Here is a 21,840-nt window from a genome sequence, read left to right on the forward strand (position 1 = left end):
CATAATTCCCAGCCAGCGTGGCCAATGGCTGATGGGCTGCGCATCAGCCATGAACGGTGGCTTCCTGGCAGGGTAAGAATATTTCCAAAATTCTCCACATTGGTTGTTTGTTTGTTTTCCTCATGTGGATTTTGGAGTCCTGAATTAATGGACTGAGAGTTTTCCATTGTTCTGTTTTTAATCCCCTAATTTTGTACAGAACACTGTGTATGCGCAAGTTGTTACAGCTCTCAGTTCCTTTGCATCTTCCAGCCACATCTGGGTCATCACTGTGCACACGTGCATTGATAAAATACTGCCAAGTATCCATCTTGATTTGATCATATATGTGCATGCTTGCATCAAGACCCTTTGGGGCAACTTTTAAAGCAGGCAGGAACATTGGAAGCTGTCTCAAACTGAGTCAGTCCATTTGTCCATCTAGCTCCAGACAGTGTGGCAGTGGCTCTCCAGGGTTTCAGGCAGGAGCTCTCCCAGCCTACTTGGAGATATCGGGGATTAAAGCTGTGACATTCTGCATGCAAAGCATGTGGTCTGCCACTGAGCTATGGCCCATCCATAAGACACTGCCCTCAGACTGCAGAGTTGAAGGGCAGCACGCTCGGCAAAACGGCCACTCGGAGGCTGTACCCTGCTCCTAAGTAGTGGCGGCTCCAGGTTTTTGAGGTCCCTTGGGCAAGATACCCTCAATGGGCCCCCCTCCCGCAGTGAGGCTTCCTTCTCATTGCCATTGTCACCAGCCTTTCTTCCTCCTCCTCACTACCACTCACTTGCTTGACAGGCAGAGAGCCAGTGAGCAAGTCGGCAGGGACATCTATTGCTCTTTTTTTCTCACCACACCACTGTCTGGCCAGAGCAAGAGGCAGGTAAACAGGCAGGTGGCATAGGTGAAGAGCAGGAGCAAGTCCAGGGGGCTCTTGTCAGTGGGCTCCTCCTGGGCTGTGGGCCCTCAGTGAGTGCCCAACCATGCCTACCCTTGATGCTGGCCCTGCTCCCAAGTAGAACATCACAGCAAGGAGGGAACCAACCTGTCCCATACGTCAGTCAGAGAAGCAGCAGCTGCACAGAGCTTGCTTCACCCTTCCCTGCCAGAAAGAATGCCTGTATGAACTTTGTAACAAAAAACTAGTACCCAAGTGTGCTTTTTTCCTCTCCCCTCCCAGTCCCCTTTCCTTTTCTGTTATGTCTTTTAGACTATAACCCTGAGCAGGGTCTATGTTATGATTAATCTTTGTAAGCTGCTCTGGGAGCCTTTTTGTGTGTGGAAGGGCAGAGTAAAAATGCTTCAAATACGTAAGTAAAGTAAACTTGATGTGATCGAACAACATGGTCATATCAAGATTCTTTGGTGTGGTTTTCCACCAACGCTCAGGCATGCAGATGCACAAAGACAGTAAAACCTCACACAAAAAGTGCCTTAATGCAATCATATAGGCAACTATTCCAAGACTGCTTTTCAGCTGCATGTGATCCAAGAGCATCAGTAACACAGAGGTGGAGAAATACGCATATGAAGTGAAAGCAGGGACAGGCCTGCATGCGCTCCCAGTTTCTGTTATTAATTTTAGAAATCCTCTGTCCTATTTAAACCAGAATGCAAGAGGAGTGGAAGACAAGGCAGAGCAAACTGAAGAACCATACAGGAAAGGAACAGGGGAAATCCTCTTATCCCTAGCCATGGGCCTGATGAGAAACCTTTGGGTTTTTTACTCTGTTTAGGACTGCAAAGCACCTGCCAGGCCAACATATTTGGCTGGTAGGCTAGATTCGGCTTGGCTTGATCAAAATGATAGACAATGCCCCCCACTCCCCCCTCTTAATGGACAGCAGGCTGCACAGCTTGCGACCCACCAGGCTGAAGGCAGCCTAATCATATCCAGTGTATAGGCTCAGCAGGGGTTCAGTAAACCACCCATTTTTGCTGCGTTGCTGGGACTGCAAAGAAAGGGGGTGTGTGGGTCAAGCCCCTTGCTGGAATAAAAGCAGAGCTGAAATCTCCCTCTTTCGAACTTTCAAAGATCGGCAGACATGGCAGTGTCACACTTTGCTCGCCCATTTTCACCACCCGTCAACCTTTTTCCCAGCTTGGAAAACAGCACCGAGTTCTTTCCATGTTTGAATTGCAACAACTTCTGATAAGTGCCTCACAGGCTGCAGCAAAAGGCTGCCCCTGATGATGGGCAATGATAAGGCTTTGCAAAACTTATCACTGCATTGTGTGTTCAGATGGTTTCGTCATTAGTCTCAGTGTGGGGGTGGAGAGTTTTTCCCTCTCTCTCCATCTCAGGCTCCATATCCATTACCCAGTTAAGAAACGAGACCTGAACAAATACTTTTTGGCCACTGCTACACCTCTGGCATAGCTGTTGTACCGGATGCAAGCTGATCTCGTTGTCCTCTTCTGGGACACTCACTCCAGGTCATCCATCTTTCATTTGCTCCTCTCTCTCTCTGGGTCATGCCTGGCTCATGAATCACCCCAGCAAAACAAGAACCAACAGAAGGAGAGTATAACAGGCTCCCCACGGCTAGCCAAGTGGTTAAACAAACACACCTATTCCCAACAGCCAAGGCATCCTTCCATCCATCCATTAAAAAATTGTTTAAAATCTGTCAATGAAAAAAAAAACCCAAAAAGGAAAGGAAAACCCCAAGGGACTTCAAGGAGGCATTTTGGCACTGACAAAGCAAAAAAGAAAGAAAAACAGATCTCTCTACTTTCTCATTTGAAATCCCTCTACCTTCTCATTTCAGATCTGTTCCTGTTAGTTTAGGGCTTAGTTTCAGGCGCAGACCAGCAAGGGCTCAGCCCTGGCACCTCTTCCATGCCTTGGCCCCCATACGGTGAACTGAAAGGTAAGAAATGGGCTTGCAGAGCAGCTCCATTCATCAATCCACTATTTTCTCACCCTTGCTCTCCCTTCTGCAATACAGCAATAATAAAAGTGACCTACCTTACAATGTGTACAATGTCTTTTGAACGCTTGGAATATGCAACATAGATACTACCTATAACTACCAATGTGTAAAATAAATAAAATAATAAAATGTACCATTGGGCATATGCAAAGTGCCATTTCTTCAACAGTGAGGGAAAGTCTCACATACTTAGACTGAGCAGAGGATTTCCAAGTAGAGGGCATGACTCTCCAGGATGCCTGAAGCTTGGCACCTTGCATTTTGTATAGATGCTCAGAGAACATTAGTTATTGAATAGATTAGAAATTTAATAAATAAGTAATAAATAAATAATATTGTTGATCTTTTAGCAAACAAAGATGAATATGTAATATATAGGACCACTCCATTCATGAAAGTTCCTTAGAATTTCATAGCTAAGGTGATGAGGGAGATCCTCTGACTTGGATTCCTGCACTGAGCAGGGAGTTGGACTCGATGGTCTTGTAGGCCCCTTCCAACCCTACTATTCTATGATTCTATGATACTATGCCTGTTCCTTGTTTTGGAGGTCTTTGGTTGATGCAATCAAATGTTTTGACTAACTTACCTTTCATTGTAGAAACAAGTTAAACACTGCAGCATTTCAAGCTATTGCTCCAGGTTCTCCAGCAATTTCCCTAAATTAGCAGTCAGCATCTAATGACCCCTGGGCCAAATTCCCCTGTTCTACCCTCTGTCCCACCCTTCTAATCCTAAGGCATGAGAGATGTACAGAGGTAATGATGTGCTGAGGCCACACAGGCCTTGCTGGAAGTGCACTGTGGGGGTGGAGGGTGGGGGTGGGGAGGGACTTTTGTTCAGTGGTAGAGCATGTGCTTTTGCATGAAGAATGTTCCTGGTTCCATCCCTGGCATCTCCAGATAAAATAGGTCGAGGTCTGTGAGAAACCTCCTGTTGAGCAGAAACGTATGAAAATTTTGTTTTTATTTGTTGTTTAACTAGAATTTGCCCTGTTCGCAACTCCAAAAGCAAATGGGAGTGTACTTCTTGGGAAAAGCTCACACATTTCCCAAGCTTGTGATCTCATTTGCAAATGCGTACTTTAGAAGAATGTGTACTTTAAAAATACGCATTAAAAATGCACATTTTCATGCTTGAGTCAATGGGCAGGGGAAATATTCATGTGGGTTACATGGATTCACTGACCTCTTGCATTTGGATCACATGGATGAGAGCTTGTTGAAAGTCAAACCACAGACAGCATCTCCCAAGACCAAGCTGCTAGGAGGTACAAGTCACTTTCAGAAGTGACATACTCAATGTTTCTTTTCTTTTTGGCTCAATGTTTCTTTTCTTTTGGCCCTTGCCTCACACAGGTTTTGTTGTTTTTTGAGTTGCCCTGTCCGAGTGGTTCTATGGTGGGATAAGACACAAACCTCATCCCCCCAGGAGGTGCCAAATTCAAGGATCAGTTGCCAGGTCAGTGTCAAAGGTAGGCATGGTTGGACTCCTGCTGAGGACCCCACTCCAGCAGAGGCCTACTAAAAAGAGCTCCTTGGACCTGCTCCTCCCCCTTGCAACCTTCTTGTGCCCCTGCATCTCGCTCTGGCCCAGACAGCGGTGGCGGTGAGAAGGAGGAGCAGCGGAGGCCACCGCCTGCTTGCTCCCGGGCTGTCTGGCTGCCGAGCAAGCAAGTGGTAGCAATGGTGAGAAAGAGGAGGAGGAGCAATGCAAGCTGGTGCCAATGGCAGTGAGAAGGTAGACTCACTAAGAGGCCCCTCAAAAACATGGAGCTGGCACCGATCAGCTGCCCCACTAGGTGAGCTGATGTGATTTTTCTGCAGAAAGCTACAGGTTCATTTTTTTAAAGAACAGAATAAAAGCAGAGATTGCCAAGGAGGCAGCGAGGAGAACCTCTAAAGGAGAGGCATGGTGACTGTTCTACCACGCAGCGGCTGTTTCCAATAGTTGGATCGTTTGTAGCAGAACATCCTCTCCCAAGGGCTGAGTTCCAGGTGTTTGAGTGAGCATCAAAGCAAGGCTTTGGTAAATATGCAGAAATATTTGTCTTGGATGCTGGTGGTGCCAGAAGAATCTAAGCAGCAACTGGCTTCATTTCTTCTGTGCCACATCTTCTGAGCTTGGAGAGGGACGAGCCGTTTGTATGCAGGGGACAGAGGCAAGGGGTGCTCTGAACTTGTGGTTGGGAAGAAAAACACACACATGGTCAGGAGTTCGAAGGCACTTCTGTTACTGTTGTAAGCATCCTCCATAGGTACAGGGAGGCCCCTCTCCTCTTGGCTTTTTAGCTAAAGCTCAGCGGACACCAGTGGTTCAAAAATGCTTGCTTAAATGAGCCTTGATGGCCTTTGATAGCTGATGGCTACTAACTATGGGACACTGTCCACCTTGCTTGTGGGGTGGGAGATAATAAGTTTGACAGTTTTCTGGGGAAAAGAGATGTGTAGATGGAGCCTTGGTCTGCATGTGCATGGTATCAGAGGCTACATCACTTGCTTTGGGAAAACTGAGGATCCTTTAAAGATGTGTGCTGTCTGTCTGAATGGCTGCCTGCTTTCCCTGGTCAACATGTGCATCTGTAAATAAACAGATACTCTTACCCACACATCTATTCTCTTCTCGCTAAGGAGTTGACTCTGTAAAAGGCCATTCCAGAATGTCTTACCACTCGGGAAAGTGGGGAGCATGAAATACTGTTAAAGTCTTCATAAGTTAAAGGTGCAACAAGTGGTTCACATGTAACATGAATGGTGCTCAGCTTCTAGGCCCCTCTAGCCTAGTATTGCTGACACTGACTGGCAACAGCTCTCCAGGGTTTCAGGCACAGTTTCCCCCAGCCCTGTCTGCAGAAGCCAGCAACTAATTGTATGTACCTCTGCAAACCTGGGAGTTCCCCCGAGCAGGCAGTTACCTCTTTCTTATTTCTCAGGGCTCCATCTTGGCTGCAAGTAGTGAAATTAATTTCAGTTTGTTTTTGACCAGAATTTACCCAGTTTGCACTTGTAGACCCAAACACAAACTGCGGTCAAAGTATCCGTACATTTCCAAGCTTGCAATGCGATTCAGAGAACAAAAAGTAATGTGTTTGAAAAATGTGTACATTTGAAAAATGTGCACACACACTTTAATCCATGGGAGAAAAATGCGTACATTTAAAAAAATGCACACAATTGATATACATTTGGAAAACCCTGCATGGAAATACACACTGATTTTTTGGGGGGAAACAAAAACAAAGCTTGCCATCTGAGATGGACTTGAGGTGGAATTCAGAGAATGTCAACGAGCCCAGGTTTTGCTGATTTGATTTGCACATCCTTAGCTACAAAGCTGTAAGCATGGGTTGCCTGTGCTCACCGTCAGAGAAGTCATGCAGGCTGCTCAGGACTTTGGATATAGTGCCGCTTTACGTTTTCCTTATATTGGTATGTTAAAGCTGTGGTTACAGGTCATTTGATTTTTTATGAGATTTATTTATTCCAAGTTGTAATTTTATTGTATGGTAGCCTTTACATTCTATTCTAAACAATTGTTATTGGTGTGGGTTGTTGTTTTCGCTGTACTCCACTTTGGATTCTTTTAACTACAAAAATAGCCAATAATAACACAGTCCCATAAACTGGGAACTAGGAAGCGGTGTTCTCTGAGCTGCTCCATGAGAACCAGAAGCTTGGGGAAGCTCCCTAGCGCACTGGAGCACGCCTGAGAAAGGACATGGGTTTCAGGAAGATACGAACCATAGCACCTTGTAGACCGGGGGTGAGCAACATGTGAGCCGCATGCATTAAAATAATAGGTTTTTTTTTTGGGGGGGGAAATGTCTGTAGTGGCTATGGGTTGCCAAAAGGGCCAAAATTAGCTTCGGAGCCACCATGGTGCTCCAAACGGGTCAAAATTAGCTCACAAACAATATAATGTTGACCGTGTTTCGTGCTCTGTAGCTGTTACAGGCACCTTAAAAAAAAATTATTTTATTTTTCAGCACCTGTGGGAGGGGAGAGGTCCGAGGGATGGAAATGTCCCCTGGACCTCCCATAGTTGCCCACTCCAGTTGTAGATGTTAAAAGACTGTTCCACGTGCAGAAGCAGGAGAGTGGGGGAAGTCAATTTCTAGGCCTCCCTTTCCTGTATTGTTACCGGGCCCTTATGAAAGGAGAGGCCCAGCGAGTAAACAGCTAAATCTGTTTCAGTCTACTAGTCTAGACCCGTCAGGCTGCATGCCAAGTTTCAGTGGAGAAAGAAAAACACACACGGAGCAGCAGCAATTGCGTAAGGCTCTGGAAAACACCCAAAACTCTGTTGGTTTTTGTGCTGTGATTTACTTTCTAGGATTAAGATGTCTTTCCAGTCCTTGGTCTGTGACTGAATCACCCACAAAAACCTCATCTGGGGAGCTGACAAACTCTTTGTCTGCTGTTTCATGAGACCAGTACCAACTGGGCACCCCAGCCAAGACACATCCTACTGGAATGTCTACAGGGCCAACCCAAGACATTTTTCTGCCTGAGGTGAAGAACAAGATGGCGCCTCCTCCCGTTCCATGTACAAAGGCTGACTGGACCGGCAACTGAATCTTTCTTCAGTGCTGGTGATGGGACAGCATCCTGCACCACACGTGAAGGCAGCAGGCTGGCTTAGGGGGCACAGGGCAGGCCGCTTGGCACACAGCTCTCTCTTCCAATATCTTGCTGCCGCCTCCCAGCATCAGCCGCCCGGGTCGACTGCCTCACTCTGCCCACGGTAGGGCTGGCGCTCGATGTCTAAACACAAAGGACTAATTTATTTGCGACAGTTGCCTCCCTCTTTTCAACCAAGGAGTTCAGGAGGCTTACATGGTTCCTTCACCTCACCCCACCATGTTATCCTTACAACACGCCTGCAAGGTGGATCAAGCTGACAGGCACGGAGTGACTGGCCCAAGATCACTCAATGAGCTTCATGGCTGCGTACAGATTTGAAGCTAGGCCTCACCAGTCCAAATGTAGATTACATCATACTGGTACAGTGGGTGGCAAACTATATCTGGTTTGAAATATCTCAGGTCCAAACTCTGCTGTGGACTCAGTAATTGGCCCAGGGCACTTTCACACACACACACACACACTCCCGCTCCCCCCTCCCCCTCCCCTCAGTTCCCCATCCATAATTTTGGAATTAGTGACCTAACTTGCAAGGTTGTTGTAATATTGTAAAGCAGCCCTTTTCACATTGATAGGCAGATGTGGGAAAACTCATGAAACAAGACACTCTGGTTTCATCACACTGAACACATGCCTGTGCTACAAACTTACAGTGGTGCTTTGTTGTTGTTGCTGTTTGAACATTGTTTAGCTATATTGACTTCCCCAAAGAATCCTAGGAATCCACTTGTAGTTTGCTGAGAATTTCCTGTTAGAGATGCCCACCTTCCTCACAGAACTACAGTTCCCAGTGACCCCTGGGGGAAAGGGAATGTTTATTGGACCCATAGCCAGCATGGGTATGCCCTGATAGCTGTCGTCACAGACAAGCTCTGCTGTGACCTCTGTAACAGGCATGCCTCAATGCCACAACTAGAACAAAGAAGACCAACGTGGGATAGTAACGTCGTCTGCAGAAGACAGATGTACATGTAGAACTTCAGCCACGCGCCAGCTTATAGAAGCGGGAACAGGCATACTCACTTTGTGGGCCGGACCAGAGGGGTGCTGCCCATTCGCAAAATCATTGGGCCTTTGGGATTGCGGATTTTCTTAATGGCCGAGGTCCTCAGGAGAGCAAACCTTTTAATTAGATTGAACCCTGCAAAAGACACAGAAGAGGAGGGAGCACCCAGATCATGAGTCGAGCAAAGTTGGTGTGAATAAGTCCAACCTCCCACAGCACCCGCCTGTATGCCTATTCTGTTGGTTCAATTCCCGCTTTCTCATTACATGGCCCGATTCAAAGTGCTGGTGTTAACATTCAAAGCCCTTAACGGCTTGGGGCCAGGTTACCTGAAGGATCGCCTCCTCCCATATGTGCCTGCCTGGACCTAAGATCTTCCTCAGCAGCCCTTCTCCATGAGCCCCTGCCAAAGGAAGTGAGGCGGGTGGCTACTAGGAGGAGGGCTTTTTCTGCTGTGGCACCCCGGCTGTGGAATGAGCTCCCTAGTGAGGTTCGCCTGGCGCCTACATTGTATTCCTTTCTGCGCCAGGTGAAGACCGTATTATTTTCCCAGGCATTTTAGCTTTCTAGACTTTTAGCTTTGCTGTTTTAAATCTGTATTTTAAACTCCTGCACTGCTGCTAGGTTTTATTGTGGTTGTATTGTTATATTGTGGTTTTAATGTTCTATATATTTTAAATTGTATTATTGTCTGCCATTTGGTTTTAATTTTTGTGAATTGCCCAGAGAGCTTCGGCTATTGGGTGGTATAGAAATGAAATAAATAAATAAAAAATAAATAAAATAAATGGGCAGGTTGTTGGTTTAGAATAAACCCAGAAAAGGCTAGAAAATGGGGAGTGGGTGGTTGTGCGACAATAAAACGGGTTCCCCAGAGGGCCCCTCCCTCTGGTCCCACCCCATTTCTCCCAGCCTCAGATCACTGGGTGGTCTCGCAGCGTTTGTGCAGTTTCCCCCCACCCTATTCTTGCAACGCCTCTCCAAAGGCTTAGTTACTGGCAACAAGAGATTCAGGCTGAAACACGCGGGTAGTTTTGGCCCACCTGTTTTTCCTGCTGCCTTGCCCTCCACGGAAGTGGAGCCCCCAAGAGCTGCCCCCAAAGGGAATTCAGCCCTTAGGCTGAAAGAGGTTCAGCACCCCTGGTTTAGAAAGTACACATGTTTAAAAAAACCACATTCTCTGGTTGATTGAGAAATATCCATTTGGGACTCCATATTTTAAAATATGCTTTGGTGAGATGTGTCACTAGTCCTCACTGATGTGGCCTGCACATTTAATTTGCTCACGAGCATATCATGAACCCCATTAATCTCAGTATGAAAAGAAAAAGAAGAAGACATCAGCCTCTTTCCCCCCAACACATCCTGGAAGATAAGAACTGCAGAAACATTGGCCCCTTGCAGGTCTTGCTAACCCCCGCCCCAAACTTCCAGCCCTAGTCCCCAGTTCAACACTTAAACCCTCACAAATTCTCCCTGTGACATTGTGAAGAATCTCACTAATCTAGGGGCAGTCCTTGTATTCCTTGGCAGTGCAGGTTATTTTATTTTACTTATTATTATTACATCTATATCGCACCTTTTTTCCTCTTGCAAAGAACCCACGGTGGCTTACTCGGTCCTCCTCCTCCTCTCCGTTTTATCCTGGCAACAACCCTTTGAGGTAGGTTAGGCTGAGAGTCAGTGACTGGCCCAAAGTCACCCAGTGAGCTTCATGGCTGAGTGGGGACTGGAATCTGAATCTCGCAAGTCCCAGTCCAACACTCTAACCACTACACCACACTGGCTCTTGGTTGGTCTTAGCCTTCTCTGTAGCCCTGCGTTTTGCAAGACAGAGAAGTGCTGACATTCACCAGTGTCCCCTGCCATAATATGCTGGACTTAGATCCACAGGGACTTTTGGGGCAGCAAAGAACCACTGCAAGTGTATCTCTGTCGCCTGTGAAATTTCATGAGGTGGAGTGGAGAAGTAGCAGGGTGGTGGAAAGATGGCACACACTCACCAGTTATGTTTACATATTCGTCACTGTTCTGGTCCAGCCGGAGACCTTCCTTCTGCATTTGTGGACACCTCTCCCCTACAAGAAGAAATGTACCATCAGCCAGTGCCTAGGATTTGAATTTATTAACACATTAGAAAGCTACCCATATAACTTTAAAAAAAGAGAGAGAAAATAACGCAAGCTACAAGATGTTCTATATTTTATTTTTGTTTTACAGATAGAAACACATTCGATTAACAAATTGTGGTTAAGATGCTGAACTGCAGACCAGAAGGTCGGCAGGACAGCAGTTCGAGACCCGAGTGCCGCATGACGGAGTGAGCTCCCGTCTTCGGTCCCAGCTCCTGCCAACCTAGCAGTTTGAAAGCAAGAAATTGCAAGTAGATAAATAGGTACCGCTTCGGCGGGAAAGGTAACAGCGTTCCGTGCATCTCGGTGTTCAGTCATGCTGGCCACATGACCACGGAAGCGTCTTCGGACAGCGCTGGCTCGTCGGCTTAGAAATGGAGATGAGCACCACACCCTAGAGTCGGACACGACCGGTTGGGGACACTTTTACCTTTTTAAGCTATCTCTACAGAATTAGGGGATGTTGCACATGCAGACTCCATGTGAGGTTTTTTGGTGAATCGTCACATCAGCTGGGACACCAGGTCCTGTCTTGCCAAGACTCAGTGTAAGATCTTTCTATTTCCAGGTGTTATATTTTATTGTGGAAATGATGACAATGAATAATAATAATGTAGCATTTTTAAGGGGGAAATGACTCATCCCTGAATACTCCTTTACCAGAAACCATATTTGCTTCTCGTTGGTGGTAATTCTATCCTCCCATGACCCCCAATATCATCGCCAAGCCTGTGGCTGAAACCTAGCATGGATTTCTTTCTCCCCATAGAAATTAAGAAGCCACATGACAGATGGCATCAAAATGTAGTGGCGGGGAAGCCCTTGGTTGAAACCTCACATTAACCACAAACTCACTAGAGCGCTGTTCCGATAATAATCAGGGTACGCTGAACATGTGCGTGTAGGGAAGGATCATAGCAGAAGGTCTTGCTCCAAATCATGGCCTATTCAGCCAGAATCTAAAGCCCTGTTCACATTCATACAACATAACTGTGGTGAGAGAACATGTATGTGTATGGGGGGGGGGCAGGGCGGGCATGGGTGCAATCCTATAGGAATCCAGTGCAGAGTGGGAGGAGCAGCAGAGGCGATCTTTGCCTCCACACTCTTCCCACTCTGCATTTTAGCTAGATGGGCTTTTTTGCCCAACTAGCTGAGGAGTTGGGGAGGGGGACAGCAGGAGGCTGGGGAGGCATAGCTACTGCCTAAGATACTGCATAGCTAACTGGCAGCCCAAGGGCCAGACTTTACCCATTGTATGTGGTCCTGGATGGCCCTCAAGGTGTGATAAGAAGCTTGTCCACAATTTTACAGAAAAGGGGGAAGAGCAGTATGTGCACACAGCAGTAGCGCAAGATGTCTGACCACGTGAGGCAGTTTCAGGGTGGAAACTGAGCTGATAGAGCCCCAGAGCAGTTCTGATTCCAAGGAGGATCAGCAATCCGTGGGAGAGGAGCCAGCTCATCCCTCACAGGCACAGCAGCTGGCAGAGATTCCTCCTGCCGGCATTCCTAAACTAGGTAGTGATCCTGGCAGTGAGAAAGTGCAGGAGGGGGGCTTGCAAGACACTCGACGCAGACACAGAGAGCGACGAGTGATGGAGGGTGCAGAAAGGAGGCATAGCACCCATTTGGCGCACAAGCAACGGCCGCGTCCCGTGGACCCAAGGGAAAGAGGGAAGATCTCTCCCTACCCCATAAGTTCAGGGTCTTCAAGTGACTCTCCTTCAAACGGGGATCAACTGCCTACTCGGCGCATAGGCCACTCTGCTGTTCCTTGCTTAGTTGCTGGTGATTAGCATCTGAAAGAGTCATTAAGTTGTAAAAGGATTAAAGCCTTGAAAAGAATCCTTTTGTCTGTGTCTTGAGTTGGCTATTGGAGTCTAATGAAAGAGGCCGCTAGGGCGCTCCTGAGTCCTGACAGGCAGGAGGACATGTGCCATGCCTCCTTCTACCACCCGTCATGTCTTACTCTGGGTCCTTCCCTCTGCCACTGTGGCACAAATGCTCTCAAGACCACCTCACCCACAATGCCTTGCTCTGAGGACCCCCCCGCCCCCCAAGGAAGGCATCTGGGCCACACTGGATGCGTTCCTGGAATGCCGGACCATTCTGGCGCTTGGTGAGACAGAGGCAGGTGGCAGGGGATGGGGGCCCTCCTGCTGGTGGTGTGGCTCCGTGATCTGCCACGCCTCCGGATTTGCTGCCTGAGGTGGGGGATTCACCCCACCTCATGGGAGGCCTGTTGCATGTGTGAGAGACAGAGCGACAGAGAGAGAGAGAAAGTAAGTTCACTGTCTCTATACCAGGCGAGGCTATTTGTCTATCTAGCCCCGTATTGTCTACTACAAGGGCAGGCAGTCTTTTAGGCCCATGGGCACATCTGGAAATCTGGGAAACTGCCATGGGCATAACCATAAAATGGCTGCCATGGGTGGGCATGGCTAATTGCAAAGGAGAAGTAACCTGCTCAGAAGCATTCCTGGGAAATTAAGATGGCAGCAGCTAGAGGTTCCCACTTCACTTCGAAGCAATCCCAGAAAGAAAATATGAAAAATATTTTTAAAATAAAATTGGGAGGAGTAGGGTATCTCCGTGGCATGAAGAAAGTTGTCTGGGGGCATATGCATGCCCGTGGGCACGCTGTTGCTTACCCTGGTCTATATGACTGGTAGGGGCTCTCCAGGGGTTTCCAGCAGAGAATAGTCTTTTCTTATTACCTGCTACTATGAATTCTTTTTTAACTGCAGATCCTAGAGATTGAACCTGCATCCTTCTAAGGGCGCAGTCCTATTGGGATGCCCATCACCAGCCTCCAAACTCGGAGGCTGACAGGCATCCTAAGCAGAGCAGTAGGAGCGCGGAGGCCATCTGCATCTCCTTGCTACTTCTGCTCTGCCTTTTAGCTAGACGGGCTTTTTTGCCCATCCAGCTGAGGCGTTGGGGAGGGGGACAGCAGGAGGCTGGGGAGGCCTGGTGTTATGGCGTAAGCTGTCTCATCACCTCCCCAGCCACAGAACCGCCCTCCTTCCCTTCCCTCTGAGGTCGCCTTTGTGACCTTGGAGAGGTAGCCAGCACAGTTCTCTCCGTACCAGCTGCAAGGGGGAGGGGGAGGGGTGGGGAGCTCGGACTCCTGGGTCCGAGGTCGGAGTGCTGTCTCCAACCTCGGATCCAGGAATCTGAACTATCCTATGCCCCCCCCCGACACTGTCTAGGGGCCATAGGATTGCTCTCTTAATCAAGTTGTTTCTTTTTTAAAAAATTGGGTGACAACAATCCCTAATTCTGTCTGTTTGTCTGATCATCTATCTATTCAGGAATAAATATAAGAATGAATGTATAAAAGATGTGGGTGGAGCATTTACATCCAGCAATCACATCATCCAATTTTTCCTCTCCGAATTTTTTCTGCTGCTCTTGCAAAGCTGGCTCCACCTCTGATGTTTTCACATTGCACAAGAGAAGACTCTGAGTTCAGATATTATCAACACGCTGCAGTGTTGCTGCGGTCTAAAATGGCTAAAAAGACAGAGTGAACACTAGATGGATCAGAGAAAGTTTAATTCTGCAGCAGCACAGATAGTTGGCAGCTCCTTAGAAGCACTTCCCTGGCAAAATGAGGGCTGGTCCCTATCCAGTCAGTTATGACCAAGATGATACATCTCTCTTGTGGATATTCCTACAAAGATAGTAAAGGATGAGCAAATTCTTCCCAAGCCTTCAAATTCATCCTTGCTTAGAGGCAAGGCATTTCTTTATGACGTTAAAATGCCATCATATATTTTTTTTACTGCCAAGGAGCTCAAGGTGCCTCGTAAGAGATCATGCTATTTTATTCTCACAATAGCCCTGTGAGGTAGGTTTGGAAGAGAGAGTCAGCAACTTGTCTAAGCCGCTGTTGTCAGCAACAGTAAGCTTCATAATTCAGTAGGGATCTAAACTCTGGTCTCCAAAGTCCAACTGTCTATCCATCTGTGCCATCCTATGCATGTCTACTTTGAAGCAAGCCCCATTGAATTCGGTGCAACTTACTCCCAGGCAAGTGTGCATAGGATAGCAGTTCGTGGCACATTATTGGTCTACAACTGCTGCGGTAGAGCCCACAAGTGGGTTGCAGCCAAACCTAAGTGGGTCACTCCACCACCATTTTTTCTATGTATGTTTTCTTCGAAGTTGTTTTTTTTTATTTAAGAGAACGATGAGGTGGGAGAAAAAGAGAGTGGGGACTGGAAGAAAGCAGCCTCCCCAACCTCGTGCCCTCCAGATGTGTTGGACTATAACTCCCAGTCCAACACATCTGGAGGTTGGGGTGCCTAGAGTAGGAGGTTGAAAGAATGCTTGTTCTTCATAACCTATGGTGTAAACCAGGGTCACAACTACACTACAAACTGGTATAGGTTTTTATATCTTTTTAAACATCATGGCTTCTCAGTGGGGATTGTAGTTTGGTGGGGGGTGCTGTGAATTTATTGCTAGAGATCCCTCGCCCCCCTCCTCACAGATCTACAGTTGCTGGGAATTCCATGTGAGGGTGTGAATGTCTATTAAGTAGGGATAGCTGAGAATTTCCTTTCAGTTCGGATTTGATACGAATTTACCAAAATTTGCAAAGTTCTCCATGTCTGGGACAGAAAGAACTTGTGATTGAAATGATTGATGATGATGACGGAGATACTAAAATGGGCAGATTCATTGACCTAGTCCCAGGGTTTTGAGTGCTCATAAAAAACCCTGGGTTCGAATCCTTGTGTACTCAAAACAGACTAGGAATGGCCGAACTCACCTGCCTCCTCGGGCACTGCTGGCTGGACCCCTGCCGGCTGCCTGACCCTGTTCAGCATGTGGGGAAGGAGAGAAGCAGGGCTTGGTGGGCGGCATGGGACTCCTACTCCTGCCCCTGCCGCCCACCAGCCCCTGCTTCTCTCTTTGCAAGGAAGGAGAGCACAAGGGGTTGGCAGATGGCAGCAGGAGTCCCCATTGCCGCCCGCCAGCCCCTCATTCTCTCCTTCCTTGCGAGCTGGGCAAGGCCGGGGTTCCTTGGACTGGTGTCTGGAGGGCCACGTTGGCAAGGAATTGCTGAGCTTCGAGCATCAGCCGGCCCACATCATCCCTGAACCAGACTCCTCATCTTTAACGCTTCATGGCAGGCAGGCACAACCTGGTCCTCTCCATGCTGGGAATAGCTGCACCTGTTGAATTTGGCTGGTGCAGATGGGGGAGAATTTCCTTCGTTGGTTTTTGATAAGAATTTACCAACCTTCTCAAATTTCTTTATATTTGGGAGAGAAAGAACTTGAGACTTAAAAAATTAAAGTGCAGGAGAAAGCAAAACAGACAGACTTGCCCATCTCTATTATTATTTTATTTTATTTTATTTTATTTTATTCTACTATTATTTATTTATTTGTTTATAACATTATCATCCCACTCTTTAGACAAGGAGTCTCCAAAGATCTCATTAAGTCAGTTCGTAGAATACAGCATGCTGTAGAAATCCAGGCTTACAGCGCAGTTCCCGAAGTAGGTAGGGTAAAGATTTAGCATGTGATCATGGCAGTTCAACTAAAATGGAGAGGATTAATTCTGCCTGATTCTGCATTAATCCTTTTTCACCATTCTTGTCAGGCCACTGCATTGGCACCTGCCCCTGGGGGAAGGAGATCTTAACCCTAAATTGATGTGGTAGGGTTTTTTACTTTCTTCCTTTGGCAGACCCTTCTGATCCAAGACGTTTTTGAAGTGGGGAGGAAGGGACCACCAGTCCTCTATCAATCCATCTCCTGCAATCTCATTACCCTACTGTGCTCAGCCTCTTCCCCTCCTCCTCCTATTCAAAGGGTGCAGTGGGACAAGAACTCATGCATTTTAGTCAACTGCTGGAAAGCGCAGATGCCAGGAGTGTCTTGCTTGAGTTCAAAGAGACATCGCTGCCAAGAAGGCGTTGCAGTTAATGCATAGTGAGAAAAGAAAGTGGGACAGAAGTCTTTAAACGTTCTGTCCCTTGGTCATTGTGTTTCGTAGGACAGTGCTGGCGCCAGTGTTTTCAGGGCTTTGGGCAGGATACCCTCAATGCCCCCCCCCCCGTGAGTCTACCTGCTCACCATCATTGTCAACAGCTGCCATTGCTCTTTCTCATTGCTATTGTTGGCTAGGCGAAGAGCCAGCGGGCAAGCAGGCTGTGGCAACTACTGCTCCTTCTCACCACTACGGCACTACCATTGTCAGGGCCAGAGAGGCAGGTGAAGAGGGAACAAGTCCAGGGGACGCTTGTCAGCGGGCCCCTGCTGGGTTGTGAGCCCTCATCAGGTGCCCAACCATGCCTACTCTTGGCACTGGCCCTGCTATAGGAAAGGGGAATGTTGTTGCCTTTGGAGGCAATGCCCCTCTGCCCTCCATGCTTGAATAGAGAGAAATGTTTTCACTCCCTCTCATAAGGGACACCCAGTCAAAATGGTTGGTGGTAGGCTTAGGACAGAAAAGTCAGTACTTCAGCCTTCCCCATCTGGGTTCCAGTCCAGACACAGTCAGCTGCAAGTCTCACATTCCCAGCCAGCATGGGCAAAGGCTGGGGATGATGGAAGTCAGTCCAACACAGCTGAAGGGCGCCAGGTTGGGGAAGGCTGCTCTAGACACGCCCCCCCCCCCCGATGAATTATCTTGGAATGGCGGCGGCCCTGGAGTGTCAAACCACAACATCACGGGCTCGGAGCAGCTGCAGCCTGCAGCCACGGTTTGCTACAGTGTTTTTATGAAGGGACATCACAGCTCCTGAAAAACTGCTCCCGAGCGCCCTTACGAGGCAACCAGGCTGCGACATCTGCTTCTCGTCTTGCTGCCAGGCGCATTAAAAAACACCCAAAGCAGAAGTTGATGGGTTAGCGTGGGCCACAGGATGCCCTTGGGGAAGTCATCTGGACCGCTGTCTAGGCAGCGAAAGGAGAACACGGCGGAATGTTCTAGATAAAGAGCTGCTGCCACCGCAATTTAGCCTAAATCAAAGCTGACCGTGAATTTGTGGGTTCTTCCTTAGGCAAAACATCTGAGGAACTTTAAGTGAAGCTGTTAGGCAAGTTGAATGTTTCCACAGAAAGGCAGGGTACATAAATGTTTTAACTAAATAAATAATGGACAAGACAGAAAGAGTATAAATAGAGAGTGGCCAAGCAGCTTGGTGTGGGGCTGTAGCTCCCCACATTTCTGCGCTATCTCCAGACGTTGCCTAAAGCGAGATTCAGAGAGAAGATCCTTGTGTTGTTGTGACGCAAGATCATCTGAGGAATGTCCAGGGAAGAGTTTTAATAGCACAAAGAGAAGAGCAGTTTGAAAGGGAAGGGATAAACAGAAGAGAGTCAAGAAGGAGAATTGTACACACGGCCCAAACCGGCGAGGTGGGGAAGACTGAAGTTTGCATATTGACTTGAAAGAGGAGCTGATGAAATATTTGGGTACAAGGGGCTTGTCCCATGATATTTTTCTCCAAAGGAGCCTGCTTCTGCAAAGGATGCTCTGCATTTTTCACCACCCCCTGAGATGGTGCAAAACAATTTGTTTTTGCAGGTTGTATAACATCCCCTCTGATATTTCACTGGCAAAAAAATAGGGACATTCTTATGCAAGGCTGGTGTCAGGGGTCAGCATTGTTGGGCATTTGCCAAAGGCCCTCATTGACCACCAGAGTCCCCTGGCCCTTTAGCTGCCTGTTACACTATGCTCAACATCTAAGATCCTCTTCCGGGTGCCTACTCCAAGGGAGGCTTAGAAAACAGCAACAAGGCAGAGGGCCTTTTCAGTGGCAACCTCCCCAATTATGGAATGATCTCTCTGACGAAGCCCACCTGGCACCAACGTTGCTATCTTTTCGGCACCAGGTCAAAACTTTTCTTTTTTTTCCCAGGCACTTGGCAGCATGCAATGAGTTTTTAATCATTCCCAGATTTGTTTTATGGTTAGGCTGATTGATGATTGCTCAAAGTTGTTTTCAGATATATGTTGTCTCTATGTATACTGTCTGTTGTATGTTTTTATGTTTTTAAATTTTGCATATTGTATTTTTAATGTTTTTAATCTTTGTGAACTGCCTAGAGAGCTTCAGTTATGGGCAGTATAAAAATAACAACAACAACAACAATATAATTCTCTTGGTGTTGCCAAGTGCTCACCCACTCTGGCCCCAAGGAAGAGTGCCAGAAAGCAATGGGAATGAGCAGAAGGAACAATTTCTTTGATTTATCAATTTATTTATTTATTTAATTAATTAATTAATTTCTATACCGCCCAATAGCCGAAGCTCTCTAGGTGGTTCACACTGATGCCTGCTCACTCATGTCTCTCCCCTCTCTCTCGGCAGCAGGGTAGATTGGGCCTAGAGGGAGAGCAAGTGAGCAATGGTAGGGGAGAGGGGATGGACTGACTGAAAAGGTTGCCTGAGAGGCCTCCAAAACCCAAACCCAGCACTGCTTTAGGAATGGATGGATCTCAGTCTTGGCAAAATCATTGTCTTTTTATGGTCAACCTTATTCTGTCCCATCTCTGCATGAGCTTGTGATACACACACACACACACACACTGCACATGGAAAGACACTTTTCTTTGTTGCATATTTTCCCTAATGTATGCATTAATGTAAGCCTTTTCCCAGGACAGGAAGGCCTGGCGTGCTATGGTCCAATGGGTCATGAAGAGTCGGACACGACTGAACGACTGAACAACAAAGCCTTTTCCCATGTACTTTACTTTGCTGAAATGCTGTTCTCTGGGCACTTTCCTCAAATACATGCATTTTGTGGGGACTTTCCCCTGATATACACATTTTTGGTGCTCATTTTTCCTGAGAGAAGCTGCATTCAGAAAGCTTACCAAAAAATGTGGATTTCAGAACACAACTCTGACTAGGTTTGCTGAAAGGTTCAGGAGGCATGAACTGGGTAAATCCATTAAAAATATTTGGAGGTAATTCCTCACCCATCTCTACACATAACACTGCTATTCTCAGGTGTATGTGCTGACCACCTCCCTCAGCTACTTCACAACACTACAAAATGCTCTGCCTGCTCTCTTGATAGTAATCAACACTGCAATAGCTTGTCTGGTACTGGCTTATAAAGAAGGTATGTTAGTAACAGGACTGCAAGACTTTCCTTTTTCTAAAACATAGGGCAAATTCTTATGCATGGCTAGACAGAAAAAAGTCCTACATCAGCATATCTGGCTGGGTTATGCTGGGAGTTGTAGGACATTTTTCTGTCTAAACATGCATAGGATTGTGCCTTTAATGTTTGATTGTGCAATTTATTGTTTATTTTTATCTTGTTTCTCTATATAAAAATGCACCCCAGGTGGCATATAATAAGAACATTAATACAAATACCAAAAACTATAAGAAGAATAATCATAAAGCAAAAAAACAAAACAAAAACAAACCAGTAATAAAAGACCATAAAAGCAATTAAAATTGGCAGTTACCAAACCTGTTGGGGGGAAAAAAGAAACTTTATAACCCATCTAAAAGTAAGTAAGGAAGCCTATTGGGTCATTCCCAAGAGAATAGTGCACAACTGTGGAGCAACCAGTAAGATGGTGTTCCACGCAGATCAACACCTATCTTATATGGTCAGGTTTGGTTGAATTTCTTTGGACATATTGTAGAATAGCTACAACACAAACACATGCAGCAACATTCACTGTCTGGATAGGCCATTATGAGTAGTAAAAGGGAAGCAAGTATATTGTCCTGCACATACCAAGAAAACAGTTTTAAGAAGGGATCCCCACCCCAGCATATCCCCCCAAAACAAAATAGGGACAATGACAGACTGGTAATGTAGGACGTTTTCTATGGTTTCTTAAGAAATTTGCCCATGGTCACAATGGGAAATCTGTAGCAGAGCTGAAAAAAACTGAAATTGTTGTTCCAAAGTGCCTTGTGTATTCTTACCTACTGAATTATTCTTCCTTCCTATAGCAGCCAAACTCAAGACACCCCTCTTTAATTCTGTTGAATGAATTTGATGTATTTATTTGATGTTTTGCTTTTTAATCAACTAGATTCATGGAGGATAAGGCTGTCAATGGCTAGATATTACCTCTGGTATCAGTATGCCTTTGTATGCGAGTTGCTGGGAGGATACAAGCAGGTGGAGGATGCTATTACACGCATATCCTTCTTGTGGGCCTCCCACTGGGGCATCTGGCCAGCCACTGTGCAAACACAATGCTGGACTAGATGGGGCTTTGTTCTGATCCAGTATTAACAATACAAATATAATCGTAAAATGAAGCTCCAGGAAGAAAGGGTAAAACTGACAGAGCAATAAAACAAGACAAATCCTAAAAAGCTTGCCTTTGTAAAGGAGGGTCTTTATGGCCTGCTTAAACCTCAAGGGGCATTTTCTTCCCAGCTCACCAGAGCTGCACTCCCCGTATCATCCACAGGCACCTTGGCACTAATTTCATTTTGCCAAAGGTGGCAGCTGCCATGATACAAACCAGCAGGACAGGGAGGAAAGGGCCAAAGAACAAACAGGGCAGTCACTGAGAGGCGTCTGCTGTTTACAGCACGCTTAGCCAATTCCTGGGAAAAACAAGCCCATAAGTCAGGAAGACGGAATGTCTGTTTTATACTTCACAGAGGAATGAAAGGGGAGCACGTGAAGAGTGGAGGGAGGAGCACGGAGCAGCTTTGGACATCAGCAGTGCAAATGGGCATCACGGGAGAGGCTGCTTCAGAAGCCATTGACTGACCTGAAGCGAGAGACAGCCTGCAACCATGACAGGCAGCAGGTTGAAGGCAAACAGGAAGGGAGCCCTGCCGCATTTATTGTCCGGCTTGGGTGGCAGGGCTGGCCAAAAGACAGAGCTCCAAACAAAGACTCGGATCAAACCCGGAGGGGCGGTCCAGCCACTGACCAAAGCCAAAGCCAAGGTCAAGGACATGGGCAAACAAGGTCTCAGGGACAAGGTACACCAGCAGCTACGAAATCAGTACCATGGGCAGTTCCCCAAGCGGGCTCCACAGAACATAGACTCGGATCAAACCCGGAGGGGCGGTCCAGCCACTGACCAAAGCCAAAGCCAAGGTCAAGGACATGGGCAAACAAGGTCTCAGGGACAAGGTACGCCAGCAGCTACGAAATCAGTACCAT

At 47.0% G+C, this 21,840-nt stretch overlaps 1 protein-coding gene across 1 annotated transcript in view; it reads right to left on the reverse strand.

Moving 5' to 3' along the window:
• COL16A1 (collagen type XVI alpha 1 chain) overlaps positions 1 to 21,631 on the reverse strand; it is a 162,269-nt gene extending 140,638 nt beyond the window's left edge. Inside the window, exons 1-6 of the mRNA XM_084816361.1 lie at positions 21,440 to 21,631; positions 17,399 to 17,531; positions 16,793 to 16,847; positions 15,483 to 15,529; positions 10,572 to 10,646; positions 8,586 to 8,703 (exon numbers count right to left, since the gene is read on the reverse strand). Coding sequence (XP_084672487.1) covers positions 8,586 to 8,703; positions 10,572 to 10,646; positions 15,483 to 15,529; positions 16,793 to 16,847; positions 17,399 to 17,531; positions 21,440 to 21,631 — 620 coding nt within the window. The remainder of the gene's footprint in view (positions 1 to 8,585; positions 8,704 to 10,571; positions 10,647 to 15,482; positions 15,530 to 16,792; positions 16,848 to 17,398; positions 17,532 to 21,439) is intronic.
• Positions 21,632 to 21,840: the final 209 nt, after the last annotated feature.

The sequence above is a fragment of the Heloderma suspectum genome, chromosome 10, assembly GCF_057233095.1.
Source record: "Heloderma suspectum isolate Gila_16-S chromosome 10, 16-S_ref, whole genome shotgun sequence".
In the NCBI taxonomy this organism is placed as follows: Eukaryota; Metazoa; Chordata; class Lepidosauria; order Squamata; family Helodermatidae; genus Heloderma; species Heloderma suspectum.